General features: G+C 38.0%; 1 protein-coding gene across 16 annotated transcripts in view; it reads right to left on the bottom strand.

Annotated features, from left to right (window-relative positions):
* Positions 1-25,725, bottom strand: part of Aak1 (AP2 associated kinase 1) — a 165,305-nt gene that overhangs the window by 61,074 nt on the left and 78,506 nt on the right. For all 16 annotated transcript variants that reach the window (XM_048804173.1, XM_048804177.1, XM_048804179.1 and 13 more), the window contains exons 4-8: positions 18,876-18,984; positions 17,214-17,356; positions 5,071-5,192; positions 3,727-3,808; positions 3,112-3,244 (exon numbers count right to left, since the gene is read on the bottom strand). In XM_048804173.1, coding sequence (XP_048660130.1) covers positions 3,112-3,244; positions 3,727-3,808; positions 5,071-5,192; positions 17,214-17,356; positions 18,876-18,984 — 589 coding nt within the window. The remainder of the gene's footprint in view (positions 1-3,111; positions 3,245-3,726; positions 3,809-5,070; positions 5,193-17,213; positions 17,357-18,875; positions 18,985-25,725) is intronic.

Below are 25,725 nucleotides of genomic sequence, written 5' to 3'. Positions count from 1 at the left end.
AACTTTTCTACTACCAAAATTTTGATATTTTTAATTTTTATGTCTCATAAAAGTCAAACAGTACAACTAGCCCTTTTCCTAGAAAGGGAAACTAATTTTCCTAAAATATTTAATATCCACAAGAAAATAAACTCTCGGAATTTTAACAAGCTACCTGAAGTTCACATTCTATGCCATGCACAAGAGGGGTGCCAGCTCTGAATCTGAAAGTTACCACCTTCATGTTCTGATATCTAGGAAGTTATATGGTCTAGTGGCTGGCTTGCTTAGTTCACAGTTTCTTGTTAAACAAATGATTATTCACAATTATAATTATAACCAAAACCCAAAGATCATGAATTCACTACCTATTCTTTTGTTGGTGATATTAAGTACTTTCCAATTTAAGAGAAATTACAAAGTAACATATACATACATATATACATAGATCGATCAATCGATCTACTTTAATTGTGATCCATAGATCACTTTTCTATTTCCAGGTCCTTTAAGCTTCTGCCCTCTTGGAAGCTGGAAAAGCCCTCAGGAAAAGTCTTTGAGAAGACACAGATACACGAGTATATATCCCAACACCAGTGCAGGGCACTTCCTGCCTAAGTAAATAATGAATGGTTTGAACGCTAAGTTCAGAAAAAAAATCAGTGAGGTTATAGCTCTAGAAGGTCTAGCAGAAGAAGCAGAACAGAACACAGTCAGGGAGAAAGAAAAAGACAGTCCAGAAGAGAGAACAGTGTGAACAAAGGCAAGCTTGGAGAAAGGCAAGAGAAAGATTCTCCTGCTGCATGGAAATAGGAGCCAAAAGGACAGGGTAGAGAGATGGCTTGGAGGGTGGGACAGAACCAGAACATGAAAATCTTAAATGTCATGCTAAGAACTTGGGCCCCACTATGGGACCACTGGCAAGCAACTCAAATTTACTGAAAAAGGCATGAGAGGGTGACATTTTATAATAATCTTGTGACAAGGGTGCACTGGATAGCATAGAGAGGAGAGAAGCTGGTGGCCATTCTGCTAGAACAGGAGCTGACAGATCTGTATACACACCATGGTGACATGGATGAAAAGAAGAGAATCATTGAAAAGAATAGCAACTCTAAATATATAGATAGATAGATAGATAGATAGATAGATAGATAGATAATAAGAAGAATTAATGCAACATAGAAAACAACCAATTCTCTCTCTGTTGCTAGCCAGATCCAAAGACTATCTTAAACTTCACCCATCCAGTCTTGGCAATACCAACAAGAGAAACTGAAAAGAAGGGGACTCTCATATTGGGGGTAAAAAGAAAGGGAAGAGCTGGGCTTGGTGGCCTATGCCTGTAATCCCAGGGGCTCAGAGGCTGAGGTAGGAGGATCATGAGTTCAAAGCCAGCCTCAGCAATTTAGTGAGGCCCTAAGCAACTCAGCAAGATCCTGTCTCTAAATAAAATATAAAAAGGGCTGTGGATGTGGTTCAATGGTTAAGCACTCCAGGTTCAATATGCCTGGAGACCAAAAAAAGAAAGAAGAGAAAAAAAGGAGGGGCAAAAAAAAAAAAAAAAAAACAACAAATCAAATTTTATTTTTTTCCCCACATAAGAATTTTTATTTTTTTCCATTTTGAAGGTACATTCAAATTATACATAATGGTGGAATTCACTGTTGTATATTCATACCTGCACATAATATAACAATATAATTTGGTCAATGTCATTCCCTATCATCTCCCTTTTCCTTCCCTTCTATCCTTTCCCTGGTCCCTTTTCTCTAGTCTACTGATCTCCCTTTGAACAAATTGAATTTTAATCCTGTGATTGCAAGGTGATAATGGAATCTTCAAATAGTTTGCAAACTGAAATATGAGTTTGGGAAAGATGTCAGTGCTATCAATTTTTCTAAAGAATTGTTGCTTCCAAAATGAATTTAATGCATTCTACTGTCTATCAAGTAGAATAAAATTTTTTAAAAAATGAATTTAATGAAAAATATTAAAAAGAAAAAAAATGCTACTTAAGTATCAAATTTGGCTATTTTCTCATATTTCCTTCTGATACTTTTTACATAGCTGCAATTCTAGTTTAGATATGATGCTTTACATCTAAAAACAATCTAACCATCATTAAATTAAACACCTCCCACTGTCATTAATAAATGGAAGAGGCTGGTGGATAAAACTGACACAATGCAATATAGAGTCACTTAAACTCTATAATTATTTTAACTTGAATAAGACCTCTACTTTTGTGACTTCGGTTTCCTCGTGTGCATATTAGGGATAATTATACTTAAAATATTCAGGGTTTTAAGAATTAGAAGAGGTACAAATAGGTCCTCAACACATTTCAGATGCTCCACCTCTGTTGCTAATTTTGTTTTTTCCAATGTACCCTATCCAGGACCCAGTTTGAGTTGCTCAGGATTTATGATCCTTAATGGTTAAAACTCAGATGCTAAATGCCTGGACCAATGCGGAAAGATGATAAAAATCTCTAATTCTTTTGCATTTTAGCACAGGGTCTTATGCAAAGATTATTTATTCTACCATCTGGTTAATGGATGTTAGTACATATGCTTGCAATGATGATACAGAAAAGTAGGGAATCTTAGGACTATTTTAAACAAAGCATTGAGTTTAGATGCTTGTTTCAAAAATCCTGTGATTAACCTAAAATGAAAGGAAAAACCTAGTTCTATGAAGTTATACAGTCTTAATTATGTATTCATTCCAGCCAATGCACTGCAATCATTTTCATTTGAGTTGCTTCCAGTTTTGCAAAGATGAATTTCTTATCATTTGATATGAGTCAGCTGGACTCCTTTGGAACCAAAGCTTTCATACAGACTGCAACAGGACCCAGGAGTAGTGTGCTGTTCAAAGCACAATTAGGATTTCTGCTTATGGCTGGCTCAGGTGTGAAATAGAGCTTAGATTTCCAGCAAAAAGACCCACCACTCTAACTAGACACTGTTAAACTTTCTATGTGTTCCCAGCTATTATTAACTGATTTAAAAAAAAAAAAATCTTTGCATCCAACCCATCTTCTCCTAGAAACCAATCTCTTTATCTTCCAATTTATTCCTAGTGGTTAGAAATAAAAATGTGAAACTAGAAACTTGAAATACTTACTAATAAGGCAGTGCATGTCTTGAGAATATCGAGAGTTATCAGGAATTGTGAAGTTTCCATCACAAATTGCCACCTGACTCTCCCCAAATGGCAAAGTGAAATAGCATAATTTATACAACAAACATCCCAGGGCCTAAAAAAAAAAAAAAAAAGAAAGCAGATTGCTATTAGTGGTTTATTTACCATAATTGCAAGTGGATCTAATCAAAGATACTGGCACCATCCATACAAAAACTATATATTATTATTCTATTAGAAAATTAAATTTAGAACTCAATGTGGCTATTTAGCAGCCAAATTACATTATTTCTACCAATATTACCAAATTCTGCTCTAGTAAAGAACAGATATATTTCCTATTTTGCTCTTAAGAACCAGAAAAATGTAAGTGAAAACCATGTGAATAATTATCAAAGAAGTAGGTCTAAAGTGATTTTCTTTTCATGTTCCAAGAAGCAGTGGCTGGTCCCCTCACATCATGAACCGCTCCAGGGGAGAAGGAGACAATGGTATGGTACAGGTGTTCCGTGCTATACCACTGTATGCATTAATCTTGGGAGTTTACAGCCAATGACTAATGATATCTGGGGTGTGGATAGGTTAGTTGACACCTACCCAAATGTCTGCCTTCGTAGTGATGATTTTTCCACTGTACAAGTTGACCATTTCTGGTGCTCGATAGGACAGCGTTGTGTATCTACAATCAAAAGATTCATTTTTTGTTAAATATATCAATGCTAAAATTATAAACCAGGAGGAGCAGAATTTTTTTTTACATTAATAGAACCTAATTCCCTGGGAGCAATTTGCAGAAGAGACTATGAAATATCAGTGCAGATAAAATGAAAGGCTGTCCTCAGTACAATGATATCATCACACTGTGGCCCTAAGCAGCAGACCTCCTAATCTAAGAACATTGGGGGGGGTGGGGCCAGAACAAGTGCACTAGGTAAGCCCTAACAGCAACTTTTCTTGCATCCTGAAATAACAAAATCTTCTCCCATGAATCCTTGTTGTCTGATACTGTATTGAGCTTATTTGTTTTTTTTTAAATAGAAAACCCTTTAAATGTGACTCAACAGAGATGCAGCACTGACTGGGATATTTTGGAGAACAACAGACAGTGGGCCCCAGCTGGGGTGGGGTGGATGGGGTCAAGAACCCTTGATCTCTGCTCCTGGAACAAGACTGAAGTAACAGTGTTCTTATCTCTGGCTTAAGAGTAACATAAGCACACCCTCACAGTGAGCATTTGGTACTACCATGTATGTGATTTGTGCTGTTTAAATCTCTAGATTCCAGATGGGACTGGTTTAAGTGTCCACCAGGGCCTTACACTAGAAGTTGTCTTGCCCCAGGCCTGGTTACCTGGGGTGATGCATGAAAGGGGAGTGAGGATCTGATTTAGGCATGCATGCTAGATAGGTCAGGCTCTAACTGGACCCACAAATTTAAAGCTATTTCTCATGGAAGTCAGTGATTCAGTGTCTGTAGAGACTTCAATAGCCCCACTCATCATTAATTCCACTGGGCTGTGGGTGAGCTCCTCATGAGCAGGAAGGAAGCAGAGTTCAGTAAAAAGGGTTCAATTAAAAAGCACATCTGTCTGACAGTGTCACATTAGTTGTGATAACACTCGGAAATATCAGTACTTTCATGGTGTGTGTATCACTTAATTTTTTATGGGCATGTGATGTCATAAATCAAAATATACATATTATAGGACCACTGAAAAGTGTTACAAGATTCCTTCATTTTACTCTACTGATCCACGCCTGTGAATCCCTCCTCATCCTTCTCTTAAAATCAAACCACCCAAATGGTGAACAGAATACGCTGAGATGAAGGATAACTGACTGGTACCATTTTCTTCCCATTCTGACCATCTCATTCACAAGCTACAAGTAAAGTTACTTATCTGATAATGGACAAACTTCCAAGAAAGAAGGAAAAGCTTACTTCTTAATCTCATCTTCCACTGCATTAACTCCTTCAGTTTGTGGATTCTGGAATTTGTTGGTGGCACTGCCAAAGTCACACAGGACATAGTGGCCTCTGTCATGCAAGAGGATATTTTCAACCTGAAAAACATTCCCCAAAATCCCATTTCAAGATATTGTTTAGTACTGCATTTGAAAATGTGCTTTTACAGTCACATAAATAAAATATTTTATTTCTGGCAACCTTGTTAGTGTGTACAGGTAAGTTATTCCCCATCGAGCATCTCAACAGGGGCCATCCCAAGTGGAACAAAATGAGAGGCACAGGAACAGAGTGAAATGAGGACAGAAAGGGCAAAGAGGGAACTCCACAGTGGGGGAAGCCAGAGTTCCATTTTTCCAAATTTCCAGTCACGTTTCTCACCTCTGCAGAGATCTCATACGTTTGAGCTCTTACTCTTCTTTCATTCTGGAATGCTCTCCATGATTCCCCACCTTCCTATCCAATTACTAAATTATCAGTTGTCTTTCTTTTTTTTTTTTTTAATATTTATTTATTTATTTATTTTTTAGTTCTCGGCGGACACAACATCTTTGTATGTGGTGCTGAGGATCGAACCCAGGCCGCACGCATGCCAGGCGAGCGTGCTACCGCTTGAGCCACATCCCCAGCCCAATCAGTTGTCTTTCAAACCCAAGTTCAAAGATAACTTCCTCTTTGAATTTTCCCCCCCATTCAGACAAATGTCACTCCTTCCTTATTTTCCTTCAGTACCTCATTCTCCCACGATGTCAATTACTTCACCTGGACATTTAATAATGTCTTTAAAAATCAATCAATCAATGTCTTTACTAGGTTAGGATTTTCAGAATTGGTATTTTTTATATTTTAATTACTTCTCAAAGTAATAAAATGCCTAATGGTAAGTGGGAGTTTCCCTGTTAAAATATTACCATCCTGTATTTTTGTTTTTCTATAAATGAAATATTTGGGCAGTGAGGAGTTCTAAGTTAGCAGGGAATTTATAAGAACCAAAACCTAGAGAAATCCCAGGTATCAAAGGCCTCTTTCTATGAAAACAACTCCAAAATAGAGGGCACTGTGTTCTCAAGATGAATTCCTGGTGTAGGAAAACTGAGCTGACTGGTGTGCTGGAGGACAGACCTGGCTATGCGTGGGCAGTAAAATGGCAGCCAAAAAATCTTGTTAGGCCAGTAAGACTGTAGTCTCCATTGTCTTTTGTCTTCAGCCTTCCAAAGACTGATCACCTTTGGAAAACAAAGGCAAGAGTAGACTATAAGCTCCTTAAAGACAAGCATCACCTCTTAATCATATTTGTCGTCTTCTCTACCCAGTACCTACACATAGGTATAGTATATGCTTAGTATAGAAAATGTTTGTTGAATGGAGTAAGCCAAAAACCAGAATTACACATAACACTGTTTGTATGCATGTGCACATGCACACATGTGTGCACTAGTGCTGTGTACGCACTGGTCTGTTAGAAGAAGTAGAAGTCACCAAAAACCCAGATCCTACCACTACTACTAGTTCTTTTAAAATATCTGGGCAATTATGGTAATCTTACACTTGTTTCTCAATTTTCTTTTAATTCTTATCAACATTAAATTAAGTACATTTTTTAGTCTATATCTGTTAATTCCAATTATTTTAAGTCTGTGCTGCAAACTGATTCTGCAATTTATTATTTCTTATTCCTACTGAACTTCACTCATGGTATCACTGTTGTGAGCAGTTTTTTGTTGTTAACTTACATTCCTTAGAATGTCATCTGTAGGAAGTCTTTGAGACCCCTGGGTTTAAGGTGTACTATTCTGCCAGAGAGGACAAGAAGGATAGTGCTGGTGTACCTGGGGACACTACTAACCTACATTTGCTTGATTCTAAAATTTTGATCTTGGCATTAGCCACAGAAGCAGTGAACAAAGCCCATAAACCTCTACAGATACACTCTTATGATAAAGAATTCATAATCACATAACTGAATTAAGAATAACTTGGACATATTTGTTCCCTTGAATTAAGATGGAGGCAGACAAATATTTCTGCTGCCTATAGCTTTTTATAAAGCTCATCTGTTTATTTTATTTACACAAAAAGAAACAGGCTATACTGAGCATGTACTTATTTTAGGAATCTAAAATAGTTCCAACAAAGCAATAATAATGTTTTCAATTTAATTTAGAAGTTATAAAGTAATAGTCACAATTTAATGAGCTTTTACTATTGCCAGTACTACTGTATTTGGCACATGGATTATTCCACTAAATCCTCATAATAACAATGTTATTATTATTACCATATTGTAGATGGAGAAAGTAAGACACTTAAGTCACTTCTAAATGTCATGCAGCAAATATATGGTAAAGCTGGGAATTGCTCAAAGCAAACTAACTGTGGATGTGGACAATTAGATTTCTACTAGTGCAAGAAGCAGGTCAAAATAAGAGTGATCACTCAAGGCCCCACACTGACTCTCCAACTATGGTAAGGGTTGTGATGACTTTACACTTGCCCAGTACTTTGGTCTGGGCTTAAGAGTCCAGAAAATGCTCCAACCATAGAATCTAGTCAATGAGGAGCCAAGTGTCTAAACGTTAGCCAGGTTTGCTCAAGGTCTCCCAAGGATTCCTTATATTACCTATTTTTTCTGTTATTTAATTGCTCTCTCTTCAGTCAAATCCCAGGTATTTCTCAAGACCTTGCTCAAGTCATAACTTCTCAGAAAAACCTTCCATAACTTCCCTACAAAATCTACAGAATTTAGTGTCTACAGGAGGAGTCATAAAGGCCTTTGGGCAAAGCAAGCCATGCCCATTGGTTACTTATTCTGTAGTCTATGGCTGCTTTTGTCTGACAGCAGAGTTTAACACTTAAAACAGAGACTGTACGGCTGACAAGCTTGAGATATTTACTATCCAGCCCTCTGCAGAAGTTTGCCAACTTTGGTCTATAATGAACACTCAATCATCATTTAGAATTCTTTTGTGGACTGGTATTTAATTTCTTACAAATTATGCTTACTTTCCCAAATAGAGCACAAAACCTTTGAAGCCAGGACATTATACTATACCCATGAATGCTCCACAGTGTCTAATCCAGTACTGTTCTCACACCACAGACCCTTAAATGGTGCTGATAACATCACTTACTCAGCGTCATTGAGCAACAGTCTCCTCCCTGGGCCTTACTGCTCATGTGAAACCAAGCCTCTCCCATTCTATGAGTGTACTCCCTTTCTGAGTCGACTTCTATACTTCTAATGCTGGGATGTACATCTAGAAAACTGGAAAATTAATTCACAGTAAAGCACTAAGAAGGCAGTTGGAGGGACTATAAAACTGCTGTTGTGGGAGGTAGGAAGACTAAGTAGACAAAAAATAAAAAGGAGGCAGACTTGTCCTGATAAGGACAGCAATTGCTGCTCTGGTGCTTTGCGCATTTATGAGAGGATCAAATGAGATTATAAAGGTGAAATCTCTTGGCAGTGGCCACCTTAGCAAGTGGTACAATTTCCACCCATTCTCAATGTGTCCTTTAACTTGTGCTCATTTGGAAACCTCCAAGGTCAACCAATATCACACTAAAACACTCCACAGAGAGCATGGTATATGGTAGCAACACTGGGATTAGGCAGAAAAAACACCTCAAGGATTATTTTTGAGGTTGACCTTGATCAAATGTTTAACCCTTTTTTGAGTGTGTTTCTCATCTGCAACATTAAGCTGATAATATTTGTTGTTACAAAGCAACTTAGAAAACGAATGTGAAAGTAAACCACAAATCTCCTCATATAAATATAAGACATTGCTTCCATTCATTTATGAAAGAAATGTGTTTGAATTCCTACTGCAATGCCAAGTACTTTTCTAGGTTTCAGGAAAAACGTGATGAACAAAAGAAAGGCCAACCTCTCATGGGGTTTACTGTCCAGCTGGGGATAATAAGAAATTAATTATAATTGTCTGGTAGTGGCAAATGTTATTTAAAAATTCTAGCAGGCTAAATCTATATAAGGTGAAGAGGGATGTTACTTTAAATAGCAGTTAGGGACGGTCTCTCTGATGAAGGAAGCAGAGACATGAATAAAGAAGGAGCAGCCATGAACCATCTGACTGAAGAACATTCTGAGCAAAAACCAGTTAGCACCAAGAACCTGATATGGAGGCATGGAGACAGGCCAGTGACAGTGGACTAGCATTGTATTTAGCCTTGGTAGGGGGGGAGGGGGCGTTGAAAACATGGGATAGGTCTATTATCAGCCAGTGCATGGGAAGTTCAGACCGGTGAAAGAGAAAAGAAGAGAGGACCAGAGAAGTAGACAAAGGGAAGTGAGAAGGGTCACTTAGGAGGATAAAGTATTTTTAAGAGGTCAAGAGCACAAACACATAGCCATTTTAGGAAAGTCAGTTTAGTCAAAGTTGAGGGAAAATAAGAGAAAGAAAGTTGGGCATGGGTGCACGCCTGAATCTTAGTGAGGAGGATCCCAAGTTCAAGGGCAGCCTCAGCAATTTAGCAATGCCCTAACCAACTTAGTGACACCCTGTCTCAAAACCAAAAAAAAAACCTTAAAAAGTGACAGGGGACTGGGGATACAGCTCAGGGGTAAAGTGGTAGAGCACTCCTGGGTTCAAATGAGAACAGGTGCAAATGGTCCAGGTGTGAGGTGAGTAAGGCTGGGTACAGGGTAAGATATATAGTGTAGCTATGGAAAGGGGTAGATGGTGAGGTAAACCACCAAGCGATGTTCATACACTATCTGCCAAACACATCAGAGAACATGCATAGTAATGTCATTTTGGCAAAACCACTTAAGATGTAAGCCAAAGATTTGTTACCACTGCTTATAATCTTCAAATATTTCAGTTCTTTGAGAGATCAATTTTGTCAAACCTTACTTCCCAACCTATGAGCTATTAAAGCTGTCACTCTCAAACTCTGCACATAGTTTTAGCTAAAACATCTAGAAAGCCACCACTAGTGACTTCATCATGTTCTCCCAAATGGGTACAGCACTGAGGCACTGTAGAGAATTTATTACAACTAGGAAACTTGGATGAACACAGGCCTTCAAACCTGTACTTCCAAAAATGGGACAAGTATCTTCATCCTATTTTACTTGATGAGTCTTCTGACAAAAAAAGGGAGATATCTGTGACTTCAACCTGAATACACTCATTAAAGCTTTAACCTTTTTCCCCTTTTGTATGTGCATGGGCAATCAGCACAGTAGAAGACAACAAAACAAATAAAAAGCCAGAAATGGGAATGAAGAACCCTGGATTTTGCTCTGGTATGATCCCTTAAATAGCTGAACTGGGCAACCATAAACTCTGTAGCAAAGTTTCTTCATTGGGAAAAGGCGAGGACTGATTTAAGTGACCTCCCCACATCTATGACCCATGACCTACAATATTGATCTTTATATTTCCTCAGAGAAATGGGGGAAATAATGAAAGGATTACAATTACTTGTTTGAGGAGAGCTCTTCTACAGAACAGTACTTCCGTTAAGGTTATTTTTAGAACAAGCTGCTTAAGGATAGGAACTGCTTTCAGTTTATGTCCTATATGTAACAGGAAAGGAAGAGTGCACCTGTGGTCTTGCCTCTGTTCTGCATATGAATGAGCAGACCCACATCTGGGGTGGCCCTGGCTCACCAAAGTCCAAATAAGGCCTACCCTGTGCCTTTTCTGGTGTCCCATTAGCTTGTACTCAGAGTGGCACCTGCTCCCCAGATGGAAATCCTGCTCACAGAGCAGGAACCAATCCTTTCTCTGGCCAACATAATAAAGAACTTAGGGCTGGGGTTGTGGCTCAGTGGCAGAGCGTTTGCCTCGCACATGTGAGTCAATGGGTTCAATCCTCAGCACCACATAAAAATGAATAAACAAAATAAAGATATTGTGTCCATGTATAACTAAAAAATATTAAAAAAAAAAAAAAGAAGAAGAAGAAGAAGAAGAAGAACTTAGCACTGGCTACCACCAGGACTGCAGTGGCTGTTTCTAGCAGTGTCACGGAACTCAGAGTGACCAAGGCTCTATGATACAACACGAGCCAGGGAAACAAGAGGTACATGGAAACATTTCACTCAGAACTTTGGAAGCTGGGGATGCAGAAGGCAAATATGACTGTCCACCAGGCACATACTAATAGAAAGCAACAGAGTATCTAGTTTAAATGTAAGAACAACCAGAATTTCTCTGCAATAGATCCAGTCAAGGGCTCCTCTCAGTCCTTGCTTTTGCTCCCTGTATCCACGGCAGGGAGGACAGAGAACACTTAGTCTTCTGAACCATGGCAGGCAAACCATTAGCACTCCTGACAGTCTTCAATATTGATTAAAATACAACCAAAGCCCCCGCGGCTCAGGAGGCTGAGGCAGGAGGATCACAAGTTTTCAAAGCCAACCTTAAGCAACTTAGCAAGACCCTGTCTCTAAATAAAAAATAAAAGACAGGCTGGGGATGTGGATCAATGGTTAAGAGCCCCTGGATTAAATCCCCAGTACTAAAACAAACTAACAAACAAACAAAAATAAACAATCATCACAAAGCCTAATACCACGTTTCTATGCTTCTCCTCTGAGATTCCAGGGTAAAGTCTGGGAAACAGTGTGGCAACTTCTCACTCCTGCTACTGCCTTGCCCTCTAATTCCAGTGAAATGTTTTGTGAGCTGCTCACTCAGTAAAAGAAGAGTCTGGCACCCTGCTATCTTAGCCCTTCCACTGACCTATTCTGTATCCCCAGGCAAGACCACCACCTAAAAGTAGTACAGCATGCTCTAGGGCATTATTCTCTGGCAAATACATCAACCCAATGTATATTATCATCTCCTGGAATGAAATGATTATCATTTAGAATTTAATCTAAAATAGCAGGCACAGTGGCGCATGCCTGTAATCCCAGTGGCTCAGGAGGCTGAGACAGGAGGATTGTGAGTTCAATGCCAGACTCAGCAAAAGTGAGACACTAAGCACCTAACAAGACCCTGTCTCTAAATAAAATACAAAACAGGGCTGGGGATATATCTCAGTGGTTGAGTGCCCCTGAGTTCAATTCCTGGTTACCCACCCCCCAAAACAAGTTAAAATAAAGGTGAACTTTGGTTTAAAAAAAAGCAATATACTCTAAGTGGTTCCCCTGTTGCCCTCTCTGCCTCCTCCCTTGTTCTCACCTGTCAGAACACAGTATAAATTAGATAGGGCTGAAAATGTTGCATGGAGGAAGCTGCCTATGTTCATCTCTCAGAGCATCTATAAATCTGTTAGTATCAGTCACACAGTGTTAAAGAATCTGACAAATAGGAAATCTGACATTGTATCATGTACTGAAATATTTTACTGTATCCATAAATATGTTCAATTATTATGACAATTAAAAATAAAAAATATTTTTAAAATATGAAATCTAGGGCTGGGGTTATAGCTTAGTGGAAATGTGCTTGCCTAGCATGTGTGAGGCACTGGGTTCGATTATCAGCACCACATACTAATAAATAAAATAAAGGTCCATCAACAACTAAAAAATATTTTTAAACAATATGAAATCCAACCCCATTTGACAGGGGTATGGGGCCAAAAAGAGGCCCAAAATCACAAGGGCCATAGAAACAGTGTCTGCCAGCCACACTTCTCCCCTATTTTCATGTCCCTCACAAACTCTTCTCCAAAGTGAGTGGCACAGAGAGGGGTCAGGTCCTTAAATTTTGGTATCACTTCTTATTTAGAAACGCATGTGTTTGGATTTGGAATAGCCCCTCAAAGGCCTTGTGTTAAACGACCAGCCCCTAGGCTGGTGTTCCTGGGAAGTGATGGAAACTTTAAGAGGTGAGACCTAGTAGAGGTCTCTAAGTCTTCAGTGGTGTGTCTTCATGAAAGGGATTATGGGACCCAGTCCCTTCCACTTTCTGGTTTTTGCTCCCTGGTCATAAAATGAAAGATTTTTCTCTGCAACACATTTTTTTTTTTCCTTCTAGGGTCAAGGATCAAACCTAGGGACTTACATGTGGAAGGCAAGTGCTCTGCCAATGAGCTAAATTTCCAACCCTTTTGCTATAATGTGTTGCCTTACCATATGCCCCAAAGCAATAGGGCAATCAATCATGGACTGGAACCTCTAAAACTGTGAGCCAAAATAAAACTTTTCTATCTATAAACTGATTATATCACATAGTGTTATAGTAACATAAGGCTGACTAACACACATGCTCACAGGATTTAACCAAGAATTTCACTAACTGGTAAAGGCAACTAGGAAAAAACATACATTTATCTATGTATTTTTTCCATATTTTTATTTGTGCATTATAATTATACATTGTGGTGAGATTCTCTGTCACATCTTCATATAATAATTTAATTTGGTCAATCTCATCCCCCAGTATTTCCCCTTTCCCTTCCCTCCTGCTGGGCCCTTTCCTCTACTCTATTGGTCTCCCTTTCATTTTCATGAGACATCCCCCTGCCCACTACTTTATTTTCTTTTTTCCTCTCTAGCTTTTAATATGAGAGAAAACATAGGATCCTTGACTTCTGAATTTGGCTTATTTCTCTCTTTTTTTAATTTTTATTTTTTAAGTTGTAGATGGACATAGTTTTAATTATTTATTTATTTATATGCAGTACTGAGAGTCAAACCCAGTGCCTCACACGTGATAGGCAACCGCTCTACCACTGAGCCACAACCCCAGCCCTGGCTTATTTCTCTTAACACAGTATTCTCAAGTTCCAGCCACTTTCCTACAAATGACATAATTTCATTCTTCTTTATGACTGAATAAACTCCATTGTGTGTGTGTGTGTGTGTGTGTGTGTGTGTGTGTGTAAGATTTTCTTTATCCATTCATCCACTGACAGACACCTAAGCTAGTTTCACAGTTTGGCTATTGTGAATTGTGCTGCCATACACATGAGTAGGCATGCATCACTATAATATGATGACTTTAATTCTTTGGGATAAATATAAAGGAGTGGTATAGCTGGATCATATGATGGTTTCATGTCTACTCTTTTGAGGAACCTCCATACTGATTTGCACAGTGATTATACTAATTTGCCCGCCAATAGTGTAAAAGTGTTTCTTTTTCTCCATATCCTCTCCAGCATTTATTATTGTTTATATTCTTGATGACTGCCATTCTGACTGGTATGAGATAAAATCTTAAGTAGGGTTTTGATTTGTATTTTTTGGCTTAGAATTGCTTTGGCTATTCTGGGTCTTTAATTCTTCCAAATGAATTTTAGGACTGGTTTTTATAGTTCTGTGGTATTCAGCTGAGAATTCTGCTGAATCTATATATCGCTTTTGGTAATACACCATTGTAACAATATTAATTCTGCCTCCTAATGAACATGGGAGGTTTTCCTATCTTCTAGTGTCTTCTTCAATTTCTTTCTTCACTGTTCTATAGTTTTCATAGTAGAGGTCTTTCACCTCCTTGGTTAGATTCCTAGGTATTTTATTTTTTGGAGGCTACTCTATTATATGGGATTGTTTTCCTGTTTTGCTTTTCAGCAGGTTCATCGTTAGTGTATGGGAAAGCCACTGATTTTTGTATGTTGATTTTGAAACTTGTTACTTTGCTGAGTTTGTTAATTAGCTCTATAAGTCTTCTGGTGGGGCTTTCAGGAGTCAACACATGACCTGCAGTGAGACTAACCTGGTATGCAACTAGCCATGTACCAGATCTTGCCTAACTCCACAACTCCACACACCTTGGTTACTGCCTTCTATATATAGTCCTCTGACTCTACTCTCTACCTAGAATGTTTCTGACCACTCAAATCCCACCAATCCTTCGAAATCTGACGTTTCCAGAAAATTACAATCACTACTCCTGTTCCTGCTATCTGATCACATATGCTCCTCTATTTATCATTTTCTTCTATAGATTTTTGCATTTTACCTCTTCCTATTTCAAGCCTAAATATTTCATTTATATCTTCTCACCAACAGTACTTGAAACATCTTGTGGGTAGGAATGTAGTATACCATCCCCACAATATTACATACTTGTAGTAGGCTCGTAATAAATATTCACTAAGATGCAGTCTCCTTTTTTTCCTTAGGCCGAGGAGGCTGACTGTGGGAAGAGGTATACTGGAGAAAGCTAAGGCTTTTGGAGTTTTTAACTATCTTCCTGTACGCTACCTGCTTTAATACAGGAATGCCTATATATACTACTTCACAATTACCAGGATGGCTAAAATAAAAAAGGATAGTAACAAGTGTAGGTAAGAGTGAGGACAAATTGGAAATATTATACATTGCTGATGAATGTGAAATAGAGTGGCCACTTTGGAAAACAATTTGAAGGTTCCTCAAAAAGGTAAAACACAGAGTCACCATATGATAAATACCTCAAGATAAATACCTATAAGACTTCAAAATAGGTCACACAAAAACTGGCAGGCAATGTTCATTGCAGCATTATTTATAGTAATCAAAAAATGAAAACTCAAATGTCCACCAATGAATGAATGGATAAACAAAATGTATTAGATGCTTACAATGAATGTTATATGGCTAGAAATGAACTACTAATACATAGTACAACAGGGGAACCTTCAAAACATACTAAGTGAAAGAAATCAGATATAAGTAGTGACATATTATACGATTCTATGTAGATGAAATGCCCAGAAGATAAAAAATATAGAGACACAGAAAGTAGATTTAGTGGTGGGCAGGGGCTAATGCAAGGGAAGGGAATGAGGAATGATTATTATTGGATATAGAATTTCCTTGGGGGATGATGCAATATTCTAGAATTACATAATGATAAGTTTGTACAGTCTTATAGTAAAAAATGATAAATTGTGTATTTTAAAAGGTGAATTTTATGGCATGTGAATATTTACTACGAGCCTACTACAATTACAATCACATCTCTAATTGTTAAAAAGAAAAAGAAAGAAAAAAAAGACAGGCAAGTATGCTACAATGATCCTCAAGTTTTCAAATATACAAAAACCACCTGGGTTGCTTATTAAGATATGAATTCCTGGGACTCCCTGGCATCACCACCAAAGTTCTAACCTAATTCGGGGTGAAACCTAGCAGTCTATATTAACACAGGATGGGACACTGATGCAATTTATTAGCTATGAAGCATGTTTCTTGAAACACAAGTATAATGAAAAGAAATTGTAATTTAGAATCAGAAGAGCTGGGTTCAAATTCTGGTATTACTTCTTCCTAATCATACAATTCTAAGCAAATCACATAACATTTTTGCTATTTTGGTTTCTTCAACTCTAAAATGTAATAAAAAATGTCTCCCTCTACAGAGACAGTACATATAAACTATAATAGAATACATGGCACACAGTTGGCATTCAATAAATGCTAAGTTGAAACCTAATTGGGTGCCAATTCCATTCAACAAACATTATCAAGTGACTATACTATGAAAGGCACAATGCAAGCTGATGGTAATGAGTAGGACCAAATTTTAAAATAATGGATTTTGTAAAATATGAAATAGACTTCTTTTTATAACTTTATTTTATTTATTTTCTTTTGTATGGGGTGCTGAGGATTAAACCCAGTGCCTCACACATAGTAGGCAAGCACTGTACCACTGAGCTACAATCCCTGCCCTGAAATAGACTTTTGAAACCAAGTATCATTGTTTACAAACTATTTTAATTAATATATTACTTTTCATGACCCTGGAAAAATGAATTTGGGAGTATAGCAAAAAACAAACAAATAAACAACAACAACAATAAAAAACACCACAGGTCAGGCATTTGATAATTATAAAGAATTTCTGAAGGTTACTCATAAAATTGATACTTGTGGGGCTGGGGATGTGGCTCAAGCGGTAGTGCGCTCACCTGGCATGCACGGGGCGCTGGGTTCGATCCTCAACACCACATAAAAATAAAATAAAGATGTTGTGTCCGCTGAAAACTAAAAAATAAATATTAAAAAAAATTCTCTCTCTCTCTCTCTCTCTTTAAAAAAAAATTGATACTTGTACTGTAGTTTTTCCTTTGTATTTTCTCTTTCTAAGTAGAACATAAGCTTAGAATTAGGGACCATGCCTTAAACTTCTTTTACATCCCCTAAATATCTATTCCAGATAAAAAATATTTATCAAGAACACAATGAACAGGTGGTCTCTTACCTTTAGGTCACGATGGATAATAGGTGTTTTGCATTGATGCAGGCGGGCAACAGCTTCACAGGTATCACAGAATATCTGCAGCACTTCATTCTCTGTAAAGCCTGTTTGCAGGCGCTGGTTCATCAGGTTTACCACCTGGCCTCCTGATAGGGGTACAAAGAAGAGGTTATAATCTTAGTCAAACTGGTCATGTAGACCAGAAGAATGAATGGCTATCCAAAGAAGAGCAACCTGAACTAAAGTTACTGAACTGATCACCAGTCAAGTCAGACTAAATCCCAGGTGTCTACACTCTTAGTTTGGAATTTGTTTTCTTACAATCCAGTGCCTCTTCTAATACATCAAAATAACTTTCTTTATTTCACAAAGTACCTCAGATGTGAGCTGCCCTTATTACGTCTTCAAGATCAGTAAAAGAACTGACAATATTGCCTTGCTATAGTTCCCTGGTTTTACTATGCCCATTGGGTATGAGATAAGGCCACAGCCTCAACTTGCCCTCTTTTAGTAAGAATCAGATGGCACAACAGACTCAGGCAGCAGGAGGAATACAGTGTTAGTTTGCACTTTAGGAAAAGCTTGGTCTCTTTGGTTTCACTACTTAACTGCCTGGCCTGTGCAAATGCTACGCCAACCTTCATCTCTAAGATCAAAAGACTGATGACCTCTCTCACAGAATTATCCAGATCCCTGAATGTTCCTATATTGCTTGGTCTGTAATTGGGCAGAAATAAATTGTCAATTTGGTAGTATTTTACAAAATCATGTTAATAGCTCATATAATGAAGACTGAAATTACTGGTTATCTCATTTTTGAGATGAGCAACATATTTAATTTATATTAAATTATATATTTATTATATATGAGCAACATATTTAACAGGCAGTATTGTTAATGGCAGAAAAATGTTAGTGGAACTAAGGGCAATTACAAAACAGGGCACAATAAGACAATGATCCAAGCTTGTAGGTGCCAGGTGCTTAGCTAAAAAAAGCCAAACCTCTAAACAATAGTTGTATGGAACACAGTCAACTCTGAATACTCATTTATCAGTCTGGATTCTCAAGATAAATGTTGGAAACTTCAAGCTACCAACTATTTAAACTCCACAGTTAACAGCAACATCATGTGAATGTAGCCTTACTAGGAATTAGAACTCTCGAGTGAGGAGAAAGTTATTTCCATTGGACAGAAAAGATTCTTTTACCCCATTACACAAGGATGGTGGTGTGAGTGGGAGAAAAAACACACAAGTGCGGGGGCAGGGAAGCTGGCTGCTTCTTTATTCCATCTGGAGATGGGCCTTTATTATGTGCCTTCATGACTGGTTTTAAAGCATCACAAAGGACACATTCATTCTCATTCTCATGTGTTCTCATTTATATACATGACCAAACCTTCCCAAACCTAACAAAAATGGGGATCTGTATTATTTATCACTGTCAATTATTTGTACCACTGCTCTTGCAATCATAACCAAGGTTGACAGCAGATTTACATAGCTTTACATCCTTTTAGTTTTCCTATTTGTAAAATTAAAATGACATACTTCAGGGTAGGTACAATGCACATTAAATGAAAGAATCCTTATGAATCCTCATGCTCTTGACAATCAAAATGCTAGAGAAATGAGAGATTAAGGGTATGGTTCATATACATACCTCTACAAAAGTCCATCAGAATGAGAACTTCCCATACATCGCCGCTACTCACATTGTTGATACTAGAATCAATGTAACCCACAATGTTCTTGTGCCCTGACAGGTCCCTCTGTGAACAAGAGTTGAGAAATATATTGTCAGTTACAGACACCAATAGGGACAGAATTAACTAGAAACTTCCATTATTAGCATAGATAACTTCAATACACAGAGACAAAATTAATAGTTTTGAGAGGTAAGAGTAAGAAGCTGAGCCAAGAACAGGTTTCCAGGGGTCCTGAGATTCCAATGGCAACTCATGTCCCTAATGAATCAAATCACTCTCCAGAATCTAAATTCTAAAGTCAATGCACACAGAACATCTACTTGCTCACCACACCAGTGCCCTATATAAACCAGAAGCAAGGAACTCCCTCACTCCAGAAATACTGCCTAGGAGGACAGAGACAGTACGAACTATTTACATGTATAAATTTACATGTATAAATTACAGGAAAAAAATGGAGGTTTCTTTACCCTGGTTGTGGAGGCAAAAATGATTTCAACTTGACTTTTAAATGATTCATATTGCTTCTCCCATTTGAAAATATATGAAAAGAATAATTGCTTTACAAAGTTTTGAAGGGACTACAATAGCATCCAGATCTAAGCATTTTGCTCATAATTAAGCCTTTCAAGCTAATCAACTGGGATATAAGATAGGGAATCAGTCAAAACTGCATGTGATCTCTCAGGCTGCTTGGAGAATTCATTCATCCAACAAATATTTACTGAGCATTTCCTATGTGTCAGGAACCATTTAGGCATTACAAGTTGCCTAACACCTGGGTATAGTCATTTTAACATCCACAGAGGCAGATCCTTGAAATTGAAATCCAAGGTCATTAAGATACTCTGTTGGAGAAAGAAATTGAGCAAGTTGTGTAATATGATTCTTAGGCAAATATAAGGTAAAAAAATAGTTTTAATAAATTGTTTTACTTTTGTTTTTGAAAACTTAGGGGAAGGAAATGGAAACTATGTGGTTCTATGAAAGCCTCCATACAAACTTGGCAGTTTGGACCATAAGAACAGATATTACTACTACCCTAACGGAGATTTAGCTTCTTTAAAGTCTTATAATCTGAAATTACATACAAAAACAAGAGGAAACCTGACAGTACCAAATGAGTGTGCTTGAACTCTGAGCTCTAAAACTCATCAGACCTTTCCTCTGACTAGACAGACTGAATGGTCAGTGACTCCCCAAAAGGTAGAGAGAGGTAGAAAGTGACCACAGGAAATCTCTGAAGACTTCTGTGAGAATAGGTTCAGAGAAAGGATGGGATAGAGGTGAGAATGGACCTGGACTTGCAAAGAATTGGAGTTGAGCAAGTAGCACCTGTGACTACAGGTTATTGCTTTAGAACATTGTGCTTAAGAAAGTAGCAATGATGGGCCTGGGGGTTGTAGTTCAGTGGTAGAGCACTTGTCTGGCACACATGAGGCACAGGGTTTGATCCTCAGCACCATATAAAAATAAGTAAATAAAACAAAGGTATTATGTCCATCTACAACTAGAAATATTAAGGAGGGAGGAAAGGAAAGGAGGGAGGGAGGGAGGGAGGGAGGGAAAGAAGGAAGGAAGGAGGGAAGGACAAAGGAAGGAGATTTTAGGATGGGAGGAAAGTGAGTGCTGGAAAGTGAAAGGGGCCAGAAGAGAACTGATGAGGATAATTGATAGAAATAAAGTTCTGTAGGTAAGAGGGTAGGGACTAAGAGTACTATTTAAAAAAAAAAAAAAAACTGATCTCAGAGTGATCTTTATTCTTCCCCCTCACAAGCAAAAAGACAGCAAGGATGGATATGCACATTGGGTTAGGGATGAAGGAAAAGGGAATTCAAGTGAGCTCAGATCTGTGGTTTTGTTTTTGACAGGCTGTCTTCAAAATGTGCAGGGTGAAAAAGAAGTCTGATGAGACAAAGGGCTTACAGCATCTGCTTTGGAACATATATAAGGGAGATAATGAGGCTGAAAAGCAGTCTCCAGAACTCAAATTTTAAAAAAAAACAGAATGTGATTTCAGAGGCCTATTCCTCCCTCTGCCTTTCTGCCTCATCAATAACTCTTCTAGAACTTTCTTTTTTTCCATTTATACAGTCTGAGAAGTAGGAAGAACTGGAGAGAAGCTCTTTTTAAACCAAAATAAAGACCATCACATCTTTCAGGTGTCCACAAGAATGAATGAAAGACCAATATCTTCCCATTTAACTGTTTTTAAAAGAAAACAGGCAATACTATTTCTGGGTTCACCTAATCCCAAGAGGATTAAAAAAGCATCTGGAAATATGGGGAAAAAATTTTGGTAAAGCCATGTTATCATTTGAATCTCCAAAACTGACAGTGAAACATGAATCCCCAATGTAACAAAATTAAGAGGAGGGGTTTTTAGGAGGTAAGTAGTCATAAAAGCAGACACCTAATGAATGGGATTAGCAGTTTTATATAAAAAAAAAAAGATGGAGAGAACTGCCTAAACCTTTTTCCTTCAATCATGTGGGACAAAGCATCTCTCCCCTCCAGAAAAAGCAGCATTCAAAGTGCCATCTTGGAAACAGAGGCCCTCACTAGACATGAACCCTGCAGGTGACTTATCTTAGGCTTCTCAGCCTCCAGAACTGTGAGAAAATAAATTTCTGTTCTTTTTAAATTGACTATTTTCAGGTACTTTATTATAGCAGCACAAATAGCCTCAGACAAACCAAGAGGAAGTTAAAAAACCATTAGATAATTAGGATAACTAACATCTGCAGATGGTAACCTGCAGTTTTCCCAGATGTTTGCTCATGGTTCAAGCCCAAACTGCTGTTCATTTTGCCTTCTTCAGAAATCCTAAGATACATCCAAGCAGAAACAGCCTCTCTTTAGAGAGAAACAATGGTATTTACCTTTAACAACTTGATGATGCATCAACATCTCAGATTTTGAAGTAAAATGCCCTGAGTGTAGAACTCTGATGAAGAAGATTGTTTGAAGGGTTACAAAATATAGAAATTCTTAACACAAATTGGGACTGATTCACATTTAAGGTACACTGGCAGAAGCTTTTGTTAAGAGCAAAAGGTCAGAAGATACCTGAGCATTCCACTGGCTTCAGTTGAAAGACCAGCTCCAGGCTTGCAGAACCAAAATGGATGTGAGGTATGAGACTGCACCATAGGAAGCACTTCAGCCACCACCTGCTTTTTCATGAAAAGGCAGGATGTGGGGAAGATGCTTTGCTGTCCTTGATTACTATTATTATTTGGAGTACTGGAATAAAAGTCTATCTGATGAATATAAATCAAACATAATTTTTAGGGGTTTGAGGAATGTTCAGTTAAACTATAGATTTAAGCAGTGATAAATTTTAAAGAATTTGTGTTCTCATAATAAACTTTAACTATCATTAAATAACATTAATAAAATACTGACAAACTGTTATTAGATTTGCTTTACTAATTCAATATTTTAAGTGGTTTGAAGTTATCTTATTAATCTTCATATTTAATTCTTAAAGTACTGAATAATCTTTTTCATAAATACATGTAAAAGCTTCCATTTAAAAACCAGGCCTTTAACCCAGATTCTATAGATTACCACAAATGTTAAATTTATCCTGGGTCCTAAATAATGATGCTTGTAGCTTAAACAGTATTCTGTCCCTAGCTCTAAAATTCCTGCAACAAATACCTAGTTAAGAATCTGAAGTCCTTATAAGAAAACTGTAGACATCTATGAAAACCTTGATATTAAACAAAGATAGCAACCTAAATAGCATATCAGTAACATGCCACCCTCCATAAAATGTAAAAATGAGTATTGTATATAACTAATTTATATACTCATATATTTGCTCAAGAAATCCCTTCCTTGGAGTTTCAGCCTTGTGTCTACAAAAAATCCTGATGCTAAGAGTGCTTGCATTTGCAGATAGAAAGTTTACAAAGAAGTGTCTTTACCAGCTTTGAAACCTTCCATTCAAATATTCAGAGGTAAACCCAAAAGCTCATGTGTGTGACAATGCAACAATTTTCCAATGTGAAATAATGAGCTTATGAGAGGTAAAGCCTAATGTGTGGATTACTTTACTGATATGAATTAACTGGGCAGTACAGTAACTATAGATAGGTTGGGTGTGGCTGGAAGAAGTAGGTCACTGGGGATGCCTTTTTGGTTTAGATTTTGTCCCTGATGAGCAGAGCACTTGCTCACGCTCCCTCCACCCCTTCCTAATTGCTATGTCCAGAGCTGCTTTCCTCCTACATGCCCTTCCACCATGATGTCCTCCTCACCTCGGGCCCACAGCTATGGAGTCAACTGACTATGGACTAAAACTCTAAAACCATGAGCCAAAATAATCTTTTCCACCTCTACTTTGTTTTTATCAGGTCTTCTGGTCACAGCAATAAAACTGTTGACTAAAACAGATGACTTGGCACTACTGCTGCTACTTCTGGAATCACAGTACGATTCCATAGACCCTATCAATTGAATTTTAGGTTCTTGATTTAAAGATGAAGGAAAATAGTTCTATGGCCTGGAATTAGTTTACTTCTCCCAAGGTTGTTATTAAAAGTCATCTTCTGCTTTACTATTCTCCCTCTTCTTTCCCTCCACAACCCTAAGTTTCCTTTATAACTCTCTTCAAAAGGAGTTATTCAAAGGCAAACAAAAACTATCAATTCCAATGCAGTAGTAAAATAAACAATGAGATCTGAGCTGATTCTGGAATTCTACTGGAGGCTCAGAAGAGCTTCTGCCACATAAAGAATTCCAGATAAAAATTCTTCCCAGCCTGGGGTAAGGCACTAGGTTCCATCCTCAGCACCACATAGAAATAAACAAATAAAATAAAGGCATGCTGTCCATTTACAACTACAATAAATAAATAAATAATTTGTTCTTAATCATTAATTAATCCTGTACTTACTGAAAAGATCTATAAAGTCATCTAGAGTTTGATTCTCAAGCACTACAGCTCAGACTATAACGTTTGGATCTGTCCCCAGAGGCTCATGGGTTGAAAACTTGGTCCCCAGCTGGTGATGCTATTAGGAGATGGTGGAAGCTTTATGGGATGGGGCCTAGTTGGAGGAAGCAGGTCACTAGGAGCCTTTCCTGAAAGGATATATCTTGTGCCCCTCCTTCTCTGCTTCCTGGTGGCCATGAAGTGAGCAGCTCTTCTCCACCATACTCTGCCTGCCATGATGTTCTGCCTCACTACAGGCCCCAAAACAATGGAGTCAAGTGACTACGGACCAAAACCTCTGAAACCATGAAGTAAAATAAGTTTGTCCTCCTTTATCATTATTTCTCAGGTATTTTTTTCACATTAAGAGAAAAATAACACAAAGTTTAAATAGATATAAATCACCAGGAGATCCTGATAAAAAGCAGCTTCTAATCTAGTGGCCCTGGATAAGACCCGAAGTTCTAAGTTTATAATAGGTTTATACTGCTGTTCCTGGTCAGTGGTACTTAATAAAGCAATATCTAGTGTAGTGGACAAATATTTGCTTGTTTATATGGTTACCAGTCTATAAGGAGAAAAATAGCTTGCTCCAGGACATAAATCAATCAAATCACTAAGATAATTTTTCTCCCTAGTGAGTTTTTACCTATGAGGAAAACAAACAGTTCATTGATTTATATGCTGGCACAAGATCCTCTGAGTAGCAACCATAAATTTATATATAACTGATTTTTGACACATGTGCCAAATCAACTCACTGGGCAAAGAATGGTCTTCTCAAAAAGTGGTGCTTCAACAAGTGGTGCATATCATATGCAAAAGAATGATTCTGGATCCCTACTCATACAACTTATAAAAATCAACTCAAAATAGATCAACAGACTAAAAATTCCTCACAGAAAATGTCGATGATTCCTTGTGGTAAAGTTAGGCAATGGGGTTTTAGATATGACACCCAAATCATAAGGAGAAGGCAGAAAAACTACACTTCATTAAAATTAACAACTTGAGAAAAACCCAACAACACCAACTAGGAGGAAGGCTATAATCAAAAACATAACTAGTAAAAAAAAAAAATGTTGGTAAGGATGTGGAGATTATAACCTTCAGATATTGATGGTAGAAATATAAAATGGTACAGCTGCCAAAACAATCTGGCAGTCCCTCAAAAAGTAGTTATGATATGACTTAGCAATTTCACTCCTATGTATATACTCATAAAAATGAGAACATTATGTTCACACAAAAATTCATACACAAATGTTCACAGCACTGTTGAGAGCCACAGCCGAAGGGGCCCCAGCAAACTTCCAGCTGCCGGCTGATGATTGGCTCACAGCGGCCCCAGCAACATCTAGCTGATTGGCTCCTTGGCCCCAGCAACATCTAGCTGATTGGCTCCTCTGCGGTGATGCTCATTGGGCTGTTTCCCTGCCCTTTCAGACCACGGAGCTGCTCATTGGGGGACTTTTTTGGCTCCGTCCACGTGACCCAGCCAATCGGCCTCAAGAGCAGGAGGATTGTGGGAGGTGGAGAGAAGCTTGTGTGGGAGAGAGAGGCTTGTGGAAAGCCGGTGGTGGCAGTTGAGGCTCTGAGGGTTTTTCCTGAGAGGCTGTTTTGTTTGGCGTGTGTGGTTCTAAAAATAAAGTTAGTTTCTTTTGACAAGTGGCTCCTGATTGTGCCCAGCCAGACTGCGGCACAGCACCATTATGCAAAATAGCCAAAAAGTGAAAACAAATGTCCACCAACTGATGACCAGATAAATAAAACATGGTATATTTATACAGTGGAATACCACATAACTATAAAAAGGAATGAAGTACTGGCACATGTTACAACATGAATGAATTTTAAAA

The sequence above is a fragment of the Marmota marmota genome, unplaced genomic scaffold, assembly GCF_001458135.2.
Source record: "Marmota marmota marmota unplaced genomic scaffold, marMar, whole genome shotgun sequence".
NCBI lineage: Eukaryota > Metazoa > Chordata > Mammalia > Rodentia > Sciuridae > Marmota > Marmota marmota.
This window is presented reverse-complemented; position numbering and strand designations above follow the sequence as displayed.